Below are 17,574 nucleotides of genomic sequence, written 5' to 3' on the forward strand. Positions count from 1 at the left end.
CCAACTTCCCACCCCACTGGTGATGACACAGGGTTATACCCCGTCACCCTTCTTCCGTTTAGTCATTCACCCTGGCAACGTCACAAACTTCGTGCGAGTATCACGAAAACACACGCTCAAACAGGCCGGCAGTGTTCTTTTCGTAGTGTTTTACAACCGTCCAAATTGTGCAAGAACAAAAGGTACGATCGTTTTACTTTTAATTTGTTGAAATTTATCGAGTGAAGTAGAATTTTTTACTATTTCCTCGGGCTGATAAAGTTCGTGAGGTCTGTCACCCACGATATAAGTATCGGTGGGAAGTAAAGTGACTGCTATGGTCGTTCTTTGCATGCTAAATCGCGGTTTTACGGATTAAGTTTTCTTGTCGATACTTAGAACGTTTGCGGGCTAGCCTGGCACCTCTGTGGGTTTGTGGGCTCATGACGTGTGGAAGTAAGTCGATGTGAATTTTATTTTTCAGTGTCCGGCGATGTGATTAATTGCTTCTAGCTCGCTGCTGGCGCGACGTTCTCAATCTCCATAATACATGAAGCGATGCACAAATCGCCTGTTTATACTACTTTAAACTTGGGTGTCCCACAAATGATTGTCTTTAAATAGATGCCGATTCGCCACTGAGGTAAGTTGCCAGCTATTTTGCTCTGGTGACTGGTATATCAGTCGTTTCGTTAGTTAGGAAAATGCTGTTTGAGAGGCGAATAGATTCGTTTTAATCGGTTAAGTGAATCTGCGATGGAGTGCGTTTTTCTGCTGTGTAATTTCTTAATGATTCCAAGCGGTACACGATGGATGTCCCGTTGGCCGAATTACTCTTTCTGTTTTGTCGAAGATATACCGCATTCACTGCTGAACTTAATGAACTAGAACGTTAACACACTGAAGTGAATTGTGCGGAATTGTAAGCGAGTATTATTGAAGCAAGAGAACTGTTCCTCATTTGCATAGTCCTTAATCCGACAGAGCAGTATGAGCTTGCTTTGTTATGACGTTATTTGCGAAAAGATTATCAGAGACTGCTGAGCATTGGTAGTTTGAATTCGAAATCTCGCTAGGGAAACGCTTTTGTCGCTTTGCGCTGACTGAGTCTATTTTTTCTTCACCATATCATTGAGAATCATGTACGAAACATTTACTCGATTGGATCACTGTGTACAGCTGCACAGCTGCTGTTTTTCTATGTTGGGTTAATGCTATTATAGTTGGGCAACTTATTTTCTCAGCTCTTGGTTTTTCATACTCTAGAATTTAATTTTCGACACGAGGTTTGGCGAAGTCGCCCTGTGGGCATGAATAGATTTCTTTGTAGCTAGAAATTCATGAACAAAAGTGAGCGATGTTCGAAACTTGTCAAGTTACGTTTGTGGACCCGTAATTGATTATGAAAAGTGAACAAGTGTGACATTACGTTTTCGAGTTCGAAAATTTTCATCTTCTAGGGAATGTGTGGCAGGAGTTTGTTTTACATAGTGCACACCCACTTTCCTCTCTCGAGGCATTGTGCACTCCATTTTGTTTTTGAAGCACTTTTTATGTTTTCATAACGTTCAAGAACTAGAACTGTCATCAACGTTTCACCACATTTTCTCCACTTATTGAAAACCTGGTTTTATCTTATCGATGAATCTCTAGTGTAGAACTTACCACTAGTAATCTACGGATTTATTAGTGAGTAAACTCTTTGAAATTCGAAGAATATCTTTGTATTTAAAATTCTAAGCACAACTGAGTTACCTCAGTCTTTAGATTAAAATCAGTGTGAAGAGGATAAACGATACGCCTACTCAGCGAAAAAACTTTAGTGGTGCAGTTTTGAAATATAAGAGAATTTCCCACTATAGTTTAATCCCTCTGAAAAGGAAAAGTTATACATCCAATTGAATTTGCATTTCATTTTTGAGTGCATTGTTGTTAACTTCCCCTCAAATCTACTTACTTAGCAAACCAAACTGAAAATTCTCATCCTGTTTCACCATGCATTTTCTCTAAGCTGCTTAAGGGAATCAGTACTTAGCGAGATAACATTTGAATCTGACACCTCCTGAAGTTTAACTGCAAACACAGGATCAACAAGCAGAACATTTCTTTTTAATTATAGTTTGGTGAAGTGAGCGCGAGCAATTGTCACGACAGCTGTCAAGATTAAACCATTGAAACCTTTTGTTTGTTTTATTACCATGGAAACATTGAATTAGCATCAAGAAATATACAATTTTTGACAGTCTGAGTTTTTTGAGTGGTATTGCGACGTCATTGATCATGATCCAATCTTCTACCGATACTGAAACATTTTTAGCTGTTTTTGTCTTTGTTACCAAGCATCTTGTTTTGAGCAAGATTGTTGAGAATGTTATAGCCAATTTAGGAGGTAAAGACACTCAATGGGTGTAAGAAAAATTAAACATGTAGTAAATTGGAGCTGGTTCAAAAAAAGTACAGAATGTCCATTTTTCTTATTCTGTTCACATGCATGACGCTGATCTTATATCATGCAGGACAGGTGTCACATATGACTTGGGGGCATTGCTATTTATTCAAGCTTGGTTAGCTTAGGTTGTAGAGCGTGGGATTGCTGTATAAAAGCTCAAGGGTTGGAGCCGTAGACCTGCCAACACTCAGGATCTTAAAATAAGTGAGAAAAATGTGCAGCCTTTGGTATGACATCTTTAAAAGGTTTGATGTTCTAGTCTTCTGGGATAAGGACAGTAAACCATACATGTAGGTCCTGTCTTTCACATCTTTTCTTTAAAAGTTATTAGGGAATGTTAAAGAACCCATGCACCTCTCGCACAGAGTTGGAAATGTACTTCCCACTGTTGTGGTCTGGCTTTGGTTCCAAAAATTCCAAAATTGCGAGCACCTGCAAAGTTTCCTTTGAAAGATTGGTTACTACTGCTTAATGTGGTTAGGCCAAAGTCCCCCGCAAAGTGTTATAAAGGGCATTAAAGGATATTTATATGGACAACATACTTTATAAATATTTTTTAATCATTAGTGCATAACTTAAGGTCATAAAAATTTAATACCAAAAAATTAAAAGATGAAATTTGATAAGTTCAGATCGCTAGAATTTCTGCACATGATGTTGAAAGCAGTCATATGATTAAAAGTATGACAGAGTGCTTATCTGCATTAATTTTATATTATACCCTTTACCAGAATTGAATGTATCTCAATTTGGTTGCCAAATTAGTGCTTTAATTGAAAACTTGACTGATTGTATTATCAATAGGTATCATTCCCATGAAGTTTTGCAGAAAAACCACAGGTACTCCCACCCATTTGGTGCACTTTGCTTTATGTTACCAGAAGAGGCAGAAATGCCTTAGCCATCATTTTTGTGATGAAGAAAGTAGTGCATGCAGTACTTAAGTATGTACTAAAAAAGTGGTTATTGTTGAAGGCACACCCTGATTGGCTACCCAAATTCCAAATATCTTTTTCTATTCATCTCTGAGCAACACACGTGGGATTTCCGTGGAAATGTTATTATTGTTGTAGGAATAAATGGGTTAAAATCATCTTTTTGTGCTATATTATCTCACTTTTTTTGTGTGAACAATTTACCCCAGTGTTGGTGGGTTGCAGTGGATCTTTACCTCACCACTTTGTGACTAGGTTGATATATGCCACAAGCCACCTTCACTTCAGTGAACAGTTCATAATTATGACAGCTTTTAGCAAGATTGCTTTCTTCATTTTTGGCATAGTTCATTTTTTCATTTGATATCATTTCAGCACAGGGCTAAATGTGGGAAAGATCCAGAGTCAGCTGATTTAGCTTTAAGTGCTGCGATTTTCTTTGACTTTTGTTACTTCCTACAGTGATTTTTTTTTAGGTGATCTATTTGTGGCCCATACTTTTAATTCTTAAGTAATTAGGTATTGGGTTGATGTGGGCTCAGATGGGTCATCTTATCCAGTTAAGATATTCATTATTTTCAACTTGGCCACAATCAGTGATCATTTGTTGATTTTACAAGTCACCTTCCTTTTCCAACTGCAGTGTCAGCTATTCTAATGGACATTCCTATAAGTGGAATGCTCTTCAAAGAACTACTTAAAAGAAAAAAAATACCACCTAGAACTTCTGTGAATACTTGCTATATTTGGTAACAATTTCTCTAAGTGGCCATTTCAAAGAGACACTTTACAGATGTGTTTGTTACACAATCATGTTTTTTTAAGCTGCCCTAAGCAGATCAGCACCTAAAAGGAAATCGCATTACTTCAAATTGTGTGAATCTTGTTTTAATCAATTAACCCCTCATAACTTTTGGTAATGGTGGTCGCCTGTCCTATAGGTGGTCATGCGTCCTGACGGCTTTTTTTGTATTCTCTTTTGTCACCTGGTTTGATTAGTCACATGAAGTGGTTCCACGCAAAGAGAACTAAGTCAGAATAATCTCTCAAGTCAAATCGTTGGTACATTTACCTTCCAACTTGGAGGTCAATTGTCTTTAATAGATAACAGATTATCTTTCTTCTTAGGGCAATAATTGCGCATGAACATCGTGCAAGTTATTTTCTAGTTAATGACCTAGATTGTTCAAAAATTTGATTACAGTTTATCACATAAAGTAATTCTACTTTATTGCGCAGTTTTTACATCGCACCACCATTTTGTTGGTGCTGATTATTATGAGATTATTATTATAATGCACTTTTGAGCAAGGTTTTGAATAAACTGGACATTGATTGATCTATTAAGTATGGCCTAAAATGGCATTTTTTGTGTTTGACTCCTTTTCTTTGGAACTGGTGTTAAGCTGGTAACCTGTAATGTATTAAGCAGTCATCCTACCATTCTGCATGGATGATTGCTTAATACAGGTTGAAATGTATATCCTTTTATTTCCACAGCATTAACAAAGTATTGTTTTTTTTAGGATTGTTGATTTTGCAAGAACCAAGAATTCATCTGTTTCACCATTGGGTGGTCCTGGCGAAAGCCTCGCCCCTTGTGGGCTAATATTATGGGATGTTCTGCTGGTAAGCATATGACCACAAGTCCAGAAGTCAGCTCCAGTTCCCACTCAGCAAAAGAGAATGGTTGCTCAGTACATACACCTGGTGAGAATTGTAGGAATGTTTAATACAGTGTCTTTTTTGACAGCAAAGACAGCTTTAATTACAGGTTCTTTTTACTTCATCTCAAGGGTGTTCAGTGTTTGCCAGAGGATAATAATATTATATTAAAAATTAATATAAACCAGGTTTTCAATTGGAAATTCAATTGCAGATGAATTGTGTAAATTTACAGTGGAGACTGCCATCCAGGTTTAGATACTGTTGTGTAAAAGACATCAACACATTTTTTACTGAACCATTGTACCGGTAATTCAGTTTCACATATTGTTTGTTGGTATTCATTACAGATGTTCCAAGACACTCACTTGAAAGCAGTGCACTAAAAAACAGCAGAAAAGATTCATCTAATAGTATCACCTCAGTCAAAGAACCTGATATTCCAGAACCAAAAAATGACAGGTCCTCAGTAATCAAGGATAAGGTATCAGACTTGTTGGGCCAGTCATTTAAACAAAGTTTAGCTAATGTCTAACAAAACCTTGTTCTATCCATATTCAATTTAGACTAACCTGTTATCTGAACATTTATTTTGTTAACAGTGTTAGGAGGGCCAAAAGCTAATAGTAGAGAGACATTTATATGATTGAATAAACCCTCTAGATAATGAGAATACCTGAGGCCCTCAACTTGGGGAAAACTGCAGTTTGGGTTAGACCTTTGGTAAATAGCTGGCTCATGGCGTTTTGTTGAAAGTTGTATTTCATGCAAGGGAAAGTTGATCATTTTTAATAGTTTGAATTGACCACAGATGGAGTGATTAATTAAATTGGGTAGTTTGTTGATATAGAAAAGTACTATAGCTGGTATAAGGGTGGAAAAAGATTTTAGTTATAGTTGCCATATATTTATATGATTAGCCATTTTTACCAATCTCAATCAATTCATTAATTTATTTTCAGAATCAGGATGTAATCCCTAGAAGAAAACCTACCCCAATAAGGTAGGGCAGTTGGAAACCTTCCTCACATTTTCCTCTCAGATGAAAAATATTCTCAAATGTAAACAGTTTTTTTTTCTAAAAAAAGGGAGTCAACACTCAAGATAGACAATTTTTGCTTTTTGCTGTGTAATTTATTGTCAGGTGTATGAGATTCATAAATTGTCCTTGGTGTTAACTTGCAAATAGTGATGCAGTATTGAACTATATTTATTTAAACCATCTTGCTGACAGGGGATGTTGATTAAGTTTACATAAGATCTCTTTTTGTACATATTAGTTATGATACTAGGGGTAACTAAGATGTTCTGAAAATAATCTTAAAACGACCTTGACCTGAAACATTTTGATGTATTTTTAGGACAAATGACAACCACTGTGCTGCCCCAAAGTCTGTTCCAATCAGTCAAGTCAGAGTGTAAGACTTGTAGATCAAATTGATTAGTTGTGAGGGTGTATGGAAAAAAGCTGTAAGTGAATTCTGACAGCCTGCAAGATTCTCCTCCCCAAATGTCTTACATTCCTTTGTGGAACACAAGGAAAATTTTAGGTTGCATCAAGAGTCACTCTGGTTTTTTTTCCATATATCCTTGTATTTAGATCAGCTCTGCTTAAATACTATTATTTTAGTGAAATGGAGCATTATGATAGTGGTCTATGGCCCAGCTTTGATTCATGTACTTTGCGTAACATGTGGCTTGAATATCTTTTCAGGTTGTCACTCTTGGTCCTCTGTGACCAATAGGCCATTTTTCATATATTAAAAATTCTAACATGGTACCCAGACTAGGGGGAATTAAAACAAAATAAATTAATCATTCATCCCTTTTTTTTAATTCCCAAAGCCTCAGAGCCAAGTTTTAATTTTATTACATTGAAAATGGCTTATTGGGTTTGTTCAGGATCTGTAGATTTCCTCCCTTCACCAAAATTCTAATATCGTTTGGACTTATAAACAGTGGATGTGCAACCAACCAATGCCTGTGCCAAGAGCTGCTCAAGCCCAAGTTATTGTTTGGATTTGCTTTTCTTTATCTAGTGGTGCTATGATTTGAATAACGGTGTATGTGAATTATATGTTTTGACACTAGTTGTGTCATGATTTAACTGATAAAATTTTAGATTAAATTAGTGTTTTCTTGTCAGTCATAAGTAAGGATTCTTTTGGGTGGTTTTCTAAATAACTTATTTTTCCCTTTGTTTGCCCATGTGGTATCTAAAAGAAGCAATGATGATAATAATAAAAATAATAATGATGATAATGATAATGATAATAATAATCAATACTTGTATAGCACCTATACAGCATTAGGTGCTTCAAAAACTTGAGAATTCAATTAAAACTAAATCAATATTTAAACAAAATTAAAATGGCTATGTAAAAAGCTTAAATTCAAAGGTATTAAAATTATCACATAAATGCATGATATCAGGCAAAGAGTTGCATGGTTTTGGGACAGAAACAGCAAAGGTTCTAGACCCATAGGACTTAGACACATTGTAGAGTATCACTGATGTGAGTGTGAGTTTTCATGTTATTTTATAATCCCTGCTTTTTTTTCTCCATTAGGCAAATGACAAAGTCTCAACTGGAGTTTTTCAAAATGCTTGATCAAAAAATTGCAGAGGTTTGTTTTCATACTAAGTCAGTTGATCAGTCAATGAAATGTAATTCATGTTTGAGGTTTTATCAATCACTGATGTTGTCTGTACAAAATTTTATTAGTAATTTTTCTCAGTTATTTTGTCTTATTCTGTCAATAACAAAATGGGAGCAACTTGGAGGAGAAGCATTTAGTGTCAGGACAGGCATCCAAAGTAATACATTTGCCTAAAACTCAACTCTCTAAAATGGTCCACAAGTCATATTTTCAAGCTGAATTTGGTTAACCCCAAGCTAATTAACCTTATTATTTTCTTGATGCTGAATGGTAGCTTTGAAGAGGTAGCTAAATTTGATTAGCTATTAGCATTTAGTGCTTTGTTTGCATTGGCTGTTTCACATTTTGATTTGATTGTCAGATTGCTAGGACTCTGTAATTTGAGAGTTGAGTTTAGACAGTATGGTTTTGTTCATAATGTTACTGACACAATTAGTGACTTACTTTGAGAATGAAAATTGCAATTTTTTTTCCTTTTTCTCCTAAGGGGCCAGACTATGTTTCAGAAGCTGAAAGCTGACATTACATCGGAAAATAAGTCTTGAACTAGTAAATTCCTGAAAAAAAAACAGTTAGAAGTTTACAAACTAGATCCCAACAGAGGTGATAAATTCTGCATTCCATCAGCATGTGGCACCAGCTTTTGCTTTGTGTGGAGGATATTTATCATACAATCTTCTGGGTCAGTCTGTGGGCATATTTTCAAAGGTTGCTTAAAGCTGGACCCATAAAAAAGATGATGTTATAGTTTAAGGGTCAGATGCAAGTCATCCACACTGACTTGTAACAACATGAAATGCCACCAAATAATATTACCTATGAAGGTTGAACTTAGCACTCAAATAGACTGAAGCTAACAAGGGAACAGATATGCCAATCAATTGACTTTTTGGAACCGGTAGAATGTTGATGTAGTGGGATTAAGATTTAAGTTTCTCCACTCTGTAACATGCCCCTACCCCCCCCCCCCACCCCCCCATCCCTCTTTTCTGCAACCGTTGTTGGTGGGCTTTGTTTTCCCTTACACTTCTCCGTCTGACAAAACCTTATTTCATGCGTATGGAGTTAATGTCCCCTCCTTCTCTCTCTGTGGTAAAGCAAGGATGCTTTGAATAGTTCCCGGACAATGTCAGAGTTGTTTTAAATGGTGTATCATTCTATATTGGTATAGGCCATTCGTTTGCTTTTCAATTTTTACACAGTCAGTTCGCACAGACAACAAGTGTTGTATTTATATAGTATTTAATACCTAAATGTCTTGCTTTTATGAGGCCTACATAATTTAATTTGAAGTTAATTGGTGTGGAATTGAGTATTTCCTTTGGGGACTACTAATATGTGACTGCGAACAAAGACCGGGAAAATGGCGGTCTTTAAATTTATGCTGTGCGACGGAATAAAATTTAAATGCAAGTCAAGTGTTCTGTGGACCTCCAGTGTGACCTGATTAAAAAAGTTCTGGGAGTAGCGAAAGGTTTAATACCTAATGACTCTTTGAAGAGCTATCTGGTCAGAGAGTCTTTTCTGCTTGTCATTGGGGAAAACACACAAGATTATAACAAGTGCATCAACATTCAAGTGTTTTATATATCAAAAAAGTCAGTCAAATGGATAACAAAGAGAGTTCGAGGTAGCAATTCACGAGATTTGCTCCTCTTTGAAAACTACTCGAAATACTATTTCCGTAAATATTAAGTCACTTTCCGTGGCCACCTTTAATGGCTGCAGCGAAGTAATTTCGTCCACCAAGTTAAAAATTTTTAATTTTGGTTCTCGTAGGGTTCAAGTTGGGTGTGTTTGGTAGACAGCGCCAAAAAAGGGTAGCGCGTTTATAAACCGCAGCTGCGTACCGTCTATGGTCATAATTTTTTAAGACTGACATTTAATTTAACTTAACATTTAAGGAATTAGTGAAGTAGTTACAATTTTTTTGATAGGTTTTAGGGAACTTATCAAAATTCTGGACGGGTTGGTTTTGAGGGCCTGGAAGATCAAATACTTGCCAGCACTCTTTGTTGTTACACACTAAATAGTGTTTATCTATAGAAAATGGTTATGTATCTTTGTATAACGATGAATATACCCACAGTAATAATTATGTTTAAAATGCCTAATCGCAAACGTGGACGAGAGAGAAAAATTCTTGATGAGTTACTTTTAACTTTTATCCACTGTAATCAAATTACATGCATATTAATTAATAATAAATTTCTAGTTTAAATAGAGGTTCATAATTTGTTTCTTGATTGTCCCCTTTGTAAGATATTTAGACTGACACAAGCCTGCACGACGTGCTGACTGTCGCTAGAGTGCTAGCAATCGTGTGCGGATTTCGCCTATTTTTGTGACGGTCCCCAATATTTAAGGTTGTGTTCCCCTGACTCGGTCAAATATAGGACTAATGTACGTGTGAAACGAATCGCAAGAGACCCTTTTCCGGCGGATAAAAATATAAAAAGATAAACAATGAACATAAAATTTTGCTTTACTCTCGGACCCTAGTAATATCGATCGCCGGATGTGCGCACGCGTATAGCGATGTGATGGGGCATACCATGGATGTAAGGAAGGCTGTGTAAATTTTGACCTGTATCCTACCATTGTTACAGTGTTGACATGCCCTTTAGTTTTCTCGTATAGATTAGATAATCATCGAGCGTAACCATAGTTCTTGGACTGAAGAATTTGAATCCATTTTCCGTTCCTTTCAAAGCGTTTTTTAGGATTAGCGCGAAAACTTTGCCACGTCTGTACAGTTTCTACGAAATTTGAAGAGACTTGGGAGTACTAATACGAGAGAAGTAACCCAAAAGAGTTGAACCTTTGCTGATTGCCTTCATTTTGAGCACTAATTTCGAAATATTTTCAAAAGATCTTTTCCCATTTTTTTGTGGATCTACTTTGGTGGTAGAACCCCAGTGTAGGCGTTTCCTGTTTTCTGGTTTTTTGCGCGCAAAAGTAAGTGGCACTCGTTTAATCCAAATTTGTCAAGGAAGATTTGTAGCAAAGTCCTATTGAGTGGCGAAGATAGCCAGGTGTCTCTAAGTGATTGGTTTAGAAAACTCGTGCTACTTTTCAACCGATCAGATTCAAAGCAAGACCATCCACGTTATCCCGCGCTTCGGGCAGTATGCTTGTCTGATTGGTTAATTGTGACATTTTCCTTTGATCTGATTGGCCGTTGGGATTATTTTGTATTTGGTCATACGACACTTCACCGAAATGCACTCTTTAGAAAACGCGAAGCTTACATGGTCCAAAAGTTAAACACTTTCCATTACTAAAAAAAATGCGGCGACTAGGTTCATGAGATATGCAATATTAATCAACCAAAGAAATACTTTCAAACAATTTCAAATATCTTATCTATACAGTATATTATATTAACTAACTTTGCACTGTGTTATAGACTTTAAGTCGTAAAACTATTTGATATCTCACACTATCTACAATGTTATCAATCACTACAAAAAAAAAAACGACTGAAGTCCGTTTTCGCTACTTATATTATACACTCTGATTTAAAATAAATAAGAACTTCTTTAATCGTCAACGCATAATGCACTCCAGCTTTCTTATTGATCGAGTGCAGTGTTTTTTAAATAAATAATATAAAAAAGAACAATCGAATCTATGGCTAGCTACATAAAAACACACACTGCATCTTGATCAAAATTATGTTCCCATGCATCATGCTATGCCGTACGTGGGCTCTAATGAATACATTCGCTGTCTTCTTGAAGACACCACTCTACCGTATGGCTCAGAAAAGCAGCGTTCGTGACTCGCCGGAGTCCATTCAAATTTTTCCAAGTCATTCCAGACGTCCATTTGCACGGGCGATACAACGACCAGAGGAGGAAGTCTCGCCGGTACATGCGTCACAGGCGGAGAATAAAACTCCTGTGTATCTTGGTTTCGCGCCTTTATTTGTGCCACGCGCTCTTTTGCAGCCGCCTTGCGCTGACTGGCTTCCCGCGTCAAATGCGCATCCAACTCAGCGCGTGCCATGGCTGTCTCTGCTTGACGTAACAACTGCCGGTGTTCCATGTATCGACGTACCAAAGCTTGTTGATCTTGTGAGACTTCTTTCCCCTTGCGCACGGTATCTTCAATTTCTTGCACACGTTCGTCTCTCTGTGAGGCGCGGTCATGGCGCTGCAACGCGTTGGAAATGGATGTGTGCTGACAGTTAAAGTCTGATATGAACGCCCAATCCGCCCGTCTTGATTTCAGTTGTTCCGCAGTAACAGCTCGTGCTGTCGACAGCCGTTCGTGTTCAATAACTTCCTTCGCTTGCCGCTCCTTGAGAGCCTCGGTGGTTCTAACACCATCTCGAACTCTCCTCCTAAGCGATGCTTCCTTGTACTCCTGTTTAAATATTTTGACGCGTTCTTTAGCTTGTTCACGGTCTTCTCTCATCTGTGCCACTGTGATGGCTTTTGAAGAGATAGTGTCAGCTCGCTCCCTTTCCCTGTAGGCATGCTGAACGGCTCGTAAACACGCTAAGCCCATCGTGCCGTGAGTGCGGATGAATAGTCTTTGATCCGTGGTGACCGTTTGACGTTTAGGAACAAATTTCTTTGGTTCCTCAGCCGCTCTTTTTTCTATTTCCCTTGCAGCCTCTCTAACATCCTTTCCAGCCTCTTGTTTAGAAATTAGCATCTCACGCAGCGGGTCAGTTTTTTGAATCGGGGGGCGAAGACCCGACAATCGAAATCGTTGCTTCTTCGGTTCATGCTCAGTGTCGTTCAGTTCGCATTCGGTGCGCGGCTGCGAGTCGACAACTCGCCCCAGGAAAACTCGCACAGTGGTGTACTTCCCAATTCGGTCTGGCTTTTTCCTCTTTCCCTCTTTATCCTCTATTTTTTGTTCCTCCTTCTGTAGTTCCCTGCTTTTCGCTCGGATGTCATTTCGTGTGGCTAACTTGATCCGCATCGACTCACGACTTTCAATCATACTTTTCCTGGACTTGATATCGATCAGACCCAGGTTCTTATGAATAGTCACAGCTTCCTTTTTAGCTCTAATTACGTCAGAAGTACTAGTTTCCAGCTTCCTAAGGTTCAAAGAAATTCTAGTAGTTATTCTAACCGGGAAGCTGTCTTTTCTTGGAATCTCAAGATCTTCTACCGGAGAAGTTGTAACTCTTCCCTCTGTTCTCCTTTCGCCTTCTTCAATGATGCTGCTGATAGGTTCCACAGTTATGGACACATTACGACTACGAGGGCGTCTTGCAGTCCTCCCAGCGGAAGCCCTTGGACTGATCGGATAACCGGGTTTTATTCCATGCAAATACGTCTCGTAATCAAAGCGAGTCAAGGATGAGTTGGAACGGCTGGGGGCTGGGGATGTTGGTGGTGGTAGGGTACCCCCTGCTGTGTATCCTTTGTAGTGACGGTAATACCGCTGAATGGAGACTGCAGCCCTGATGACGAGACGAAAAATAACTACTTGAGGAACAGGCTTAGTTAGTTACTTAGGCCCACGAACGAGAGGAACAGAGAATGTCCATGGTCACACATGTCTCTCCTTTCATTTTCTTTCAAATATGGGAAAGTTACGGGTACACCAGTTACATCAAGATAACACCCTTCCGCGAAAGTTTATCAATTATCATTTCCGGTTTGTTTGATATTGTAAGAGGTTAAGCACTTTTCGCTTCTGGGCGTTAAAAGGGTGAACAACAAGTGAAGTCCAAAAAAAAAAAAAACATTTGGTACCTCTTTGGAGCAAAAGTGGATGCGATAAACACCAAGAACAAGGGTTGCTGACACAGAATAGTGGCAGTCAAGAATTCCTCTTGAACATTTTTAAAGTTGTGATAACATCAGATTTGGCTTTAAACCCTGAGAGTGACCAGCATCTTATTTTTCCTTACAGTAATACTGTTTAATCATTCATTACCCACTGAACTACCAAATCTACTGAGAAGTCCTAGTGTGTCAAAGCATATGTATTAATTAATTTTTTTAAATTTTAATTTGTTTTAAGTTTTAGAGGCCAGCGTATTTAACATCTCCAGTGCAAGAGATATGACCATTACCTTAACTTTCGATGTACTGAGTAGGTCATGGAGGCACACAGTATTCAAATTGTGTGACATACTCTGCACCTCACGCAGGCAGTAATGGGGTTAAGAGAAAAGATTGCCTAAGAGCCTAATTGATTGTTGAACAAATTCTCTTTGGATTTGGAAATGTAAAGAGAGTAGTATGGAGAATATGGATGACAATCTTAGGGTGTAATGGGTTAAGACTATTAAGCCAACTATGTTCGAGTCAAGGCACATTTTAACTTAAATTTACTTCAGTCTCACCACAATCTTATGTCCTGAATGAACTTAAACCTTAATCTTGTCAAGTGTCCACGGATGTATCTCTGTATTATCAACACTGGGCAATATTTTGCCTGAATTCCATTCACTTCAGCTGTAAGCCTGTGAACTTCTTTCAGTGCTTCCTCATAAGTGTTCTCCTGAAAGAACCAAAATAAATTGATCTTCTTAACTTGACGCCTGACAATTTATTAAGAGAGGTTACTATGCCACACTGTATGATACAGGCTACTTCATTACAATTACAGGTTTTAAATTTCTCAAAGACTTTACCTTTATTACCATGCTAAACAATATAGAAATATGCTGAACATCAAAATGATTCACAACAGCTTTACTTTAAAGAAATATGTCACGGATTTGTTGTGAACAAGGGACAAAGTAACATCTGTCTTGTGTGAGGATTCAAAGCTCTTGATCAAATCTGATCAAGAGGTTTTCTGTTTTGTACTGGAAATAAATAATTTCAAATGCCCCTTCAAGCTTCACAGAGTTAACACCAATTGATTTTGAAAAACAATTTTATCTTATTTATTTGATGCAACTGAGGTCAGGTGATTTGATTGAGAGCCAGGCCAGATACTAAGTACAAGGTTTTTCTTACCTTTGTTAGAGAACAAGAACAGTCAATGTAAAAACTTGATCGCAAAGGTGCAAAGCGACCACCAAAAGATGAATCCTCTATGATTTCTTCGTCAGAAATCACATAATTGTCAAGGGACTTTAAGGTCCACAAACTGTTCACCAAATGGTGTCTGTAATTTGGTTTTAGGCTGAGAGGAGTGTCATTTAGAGTCAGAATAGAAATGCTGGAAGATGCAGCCATGTAGTTCACATCATCAAGTTTAGAAATGCTGTTGTTGTGTAGAAAAACAACCTTCAGTTCCGTGAGCGATGCCCAAAACTTGTGACCAGGGAGTTTTGTTATCTGATGAGTACAGATTACAGATTTTTGCTTTCATATATGCCATTAAAAGATCTTATCCTAGAATTAAGATCGTTCTCATTATTAACAACATAAACTTATTTATCATCAATTTGGATACCTAACGACAAATTATTCAAATTAAAAATACAAACAGCGGCCATTCACCCAAATAATTTTAAAGTGAACACCAGCTACTAGTACCTCCAGAGAACTCTGAACGTTTATGCTTAATGATGTAAAAGATCAAATGAGAAAACTAAATAAATAATGCAACTTCTCCTTTCCCCCTCTTTCAGGAATACTTAGGGTTTTCATTAATGAGGAATAGGAGAGGTAGCATCTGAATAAACTTAGGCGACTTTTGAATATTCACCGTATCTGAGTGAGAAAAAATACTTCGAGACATCAAAATTTGGTCAGAAATTTATGCCAATAGCCGGAACATTCTCCGATGTCCGATATCTTACGACCACCTGGGCTCTACCGGTGAGACGATGAACAATAAATAAGACAACCTTCTTTGTGGTTTGTGAAAGTGAGAACCGAAACTCTCTCATGTTATGGTTAAAATGAAACAATGCCACATTCAAAATCTAAAATGTTAGGAATTGACTCGAGAGTACGTGAAGCTTCGAAGTTCACGGCATACAGGGAATGAAAAGCTCACCTGATTATTATGTAAATCCAAGAAAACAAGATCCCTACAGGTTGCTAAAGAATCAAATGAAGAAATGTAGTTGGAATGCAAAACGCATATTCGTAGCCTCGTACACCAGTCAATGGTTTGAACAGTATGAAGGCATATCCTACTCATATTCAAGTAGCTTATGTCATTAAGATCGCACTTTTCGCCGATACTGTCCCAAATATCATTCGCTGTCGGGGTGCGCAAATAACCTCGCTCGTGAGCATTTCTAACAACTTCTTCCTCTCGTTGCTTCTCGAACTTAGACTTTTGTGACTTCTTTAAAACACTTCCTTTTCCAGGAGTCTTCGGAAAGCCCTTGTTAGAACCGTCATAAACCATCGTTAAGCGCAAACACTGTTACAATGTTGAGACCAACTCGACGAAACAACAAAGCCGGGAAGCCATGACAGTTGTTGTAGTTTTGCTACGCGTAGCCTAGCAACAGAGTGTTCAGCGTGTGACAGCAAGTAAAGAGGCGTGCGTTCCTCAAAGACCATACCTTATTGGTACTTAATTTCGCGGGTACTTAATTTCGCGATTTTGGCGAGGCAATATTTCGCGGGGTTTTATTTACGCGATTTCAATAGGCAAATATGAAAAAAGGGCATTAAATTTCGCGATTGAAGCGTTCTCAACTTTATTTTATTTTTCCAAATGTCTGAACTGTTTAAAGTTTCTAGATAACTGGAACACAACAAAACACATATTTGAAAATTAACGTTAAAAATAAATGTATTACAACGTGAAAACGCATTGTTTCAGTGGTTCGCGGCAACTTTCATAAGGTGACAGAAGTTTTTTGGCCAACAAAATATTGTGCACTTAAGGCACTAAGCGAAATGCTGTTCGTACTTGAAGAAAAACTTATTATTATAGTTTAATACGAGTTTAACGATAACAATGCATGCATTAAATATCATTCGTTACGATGGCTTTTGTTTATATCTAATGATATAATGATATTCATGATCGTTATGCGATAGCAGCAACCAAGCGACTTCCAGGACGGTTAGCTGATTCAATTGTGGGTCATTTACCAAGAGAGATTTCGAGATGCACTCGTTTTCTCATTTCACGAGGCGGGAACGTCCAAGCATCGACGATCACCACTCGTACAGGGTGGCCTTGAAATCCCTGTCACTGTTTGCATCGAACGTGACTCCACCTCCAAAAATATTTTAGTGTTGGAACGTTACAAGAAACTTGTGAATGAGAACTACAAGGAGCCAATTAAAGGCAATTTTGACGACTGTACGAAAGACATCCTAAGGGATTTGTACGAATCTAGCGATTCAGATGAAGATGACACCAGTAGCGTAGATTAACTTCTCCATGCAAAACATTTAACGATTTCACAAATTCAAAAATGGAATTTACGAGTAGAAACCAGTTAATATTTTGCGTTTTGTTGATAAATATCCTGTAAATTTTGTTGTCATTACGAATAAATCATTTTTTTCTACAGTTTGATTTTTTTGTATGGGTATTAAATTTCGCGTGTTTAAATTTCGCGAGGATTTTTTTTCGCGGGTCTTTAATTTCGCGATTTTTATACAATCGCGAAAAACGCGAAATTAAAGACCCGCGAAATTAAGTACCAATAAGGTACTTAGGGCGGCCCCTTAGAGGTGTTTGCGAAGTCCTAATCAAGCTGGTGCGGGAATTATGACGAGGAAAAAAGATTAAGTTCACACGTTTCATTATTGTTACTGAATCACCTCCTCTAAATCCTATTACCATTACTTATAATTCATTAAATAAATAAAGTCTTTAATTAGTGCCAATCAGTTTTTTTCGACATGAAAAAATGACTGCGTCGTGGTTTGTTGTTATGCACATTAGGGATACTTGTGTTGTTGCTATTATTCTCAACCAGTATTGGTCTGTATCGTTCTGGTGCATCTATCATCAAAACCTGCTCTATAGGGATTA

At 37.7% G+C, this 17,574-nt stretch overlaps 2 protein-coding genes across 2 annotated transcripts; one reads left to right on the forward strand and one right to left on the reverse strand.

Annotated features, from left to right (window-relative positions):
- Positions 1–41: 41 nt before the first annotated feature.
- On the forward strand, positions 42–9,914 carry LOC113673754 (uncharacterized). The gene is made up of 8 exons (XM_027190188.2): positions 42–182; positions 464–622; positions 4,890–5,073; positions 5,379–5,512; positions 5,991–6,031; positions 6,390–6,446; positions 7,599–7,656; positions 8,177–9,914. The coding sequence occupies exons 3-8, from the start codon at positions 4,977–4,979 to the stop codon at positions 8,207–8,209; spliced, it is 420 nt and encodes a 139-aa protein (XP_027045989.1). The 5' UTR covers positions 42–182; positions 464–622; positions 4,890–4,976; the 3' UTR covers positions 8,210–9,914.
- Positions 9,915–10,992: 1,078 nt separating this feature from the next.
- LOC113673753 (uncharacterized) lies at positions 10,993–16,080 on the reverse strand. The gene is made up of 4 exons (XM_027190187.2): positions 15,622–16,080; positions 14,631–14,954; positions 14,009–14,166; positions 10,993–13,117 (listed from the first exon to the last, which is right to left on the reverse strand). Exons 1-4 carry the CDS (start codon positions 15,979–15,981, stop codon positions 11,380–11,382), a joined length of 2,580 nt encoding a protein of 859 aa, XP_027045988.2. The 5' UTR covers positions 15,982–16,080; the 3' UTR covers positions 10,993–11,379.
- Between the last annotated feature and the right edge of the window lie 1,494 nt (positions 16,081–17,574).

Source organism: Pocillopora damicornis, chromosome 4, assembly GCF_964200805.1.
Source record: "Pocillopora damicornis chromosome 4, jaPocDami1.2, whole genome shotgun sequence".
NCBI lineage: Eukaryota > Metazoa > Cnidaria > Anthozoa > Scleractinia > Pocilloporidae > Pocillopora > Pocillopora damicornis.

Coding starts and splice junctions, on each gene's coding strand:
- LOC113673754 (XM_027190188.2), top strand. CDS start 4,977: ATGGGATGTTCTGCTGGTAAGCATATGACCACAAGTCCAGAAGTCAGC. Junction 5,513..5,990: donor CCTCAGTAATCAAGGATAAG/GTATCAGACTTG, acceptor ATTTATTTTCAG/AATCAGGATGTAATCCCTAG. Junction 7,657..8,176: donor TTGATCAAAAAATTGCAGAG/GTTTGTTTTCAT, acceptor TTTTCTCCTAAG/GGGCCAGACTATGTTTCAGA.
- LOC113673753 (XM_027190187.2), bottom strand. CDS start 15,981: ATGGTTTATGACGGTTCTAACAAGGGCTTTCCGAAGACTCCTGGAAAA. Junction 14,955..15,621: donor TGGATTTACATAATAATCAG/GTGAGCTTTTCA, acceptor TGTACTCATCAG/ATAACAAAACTCCCTGGTCA. Junction 14,167..14,630: donor GTTCTTGTTCTCTAACAAAG/GTAAGAAAAACC, acceptor TGGTTCTTTCAG/GAGAACACTTATGAGGAAGC.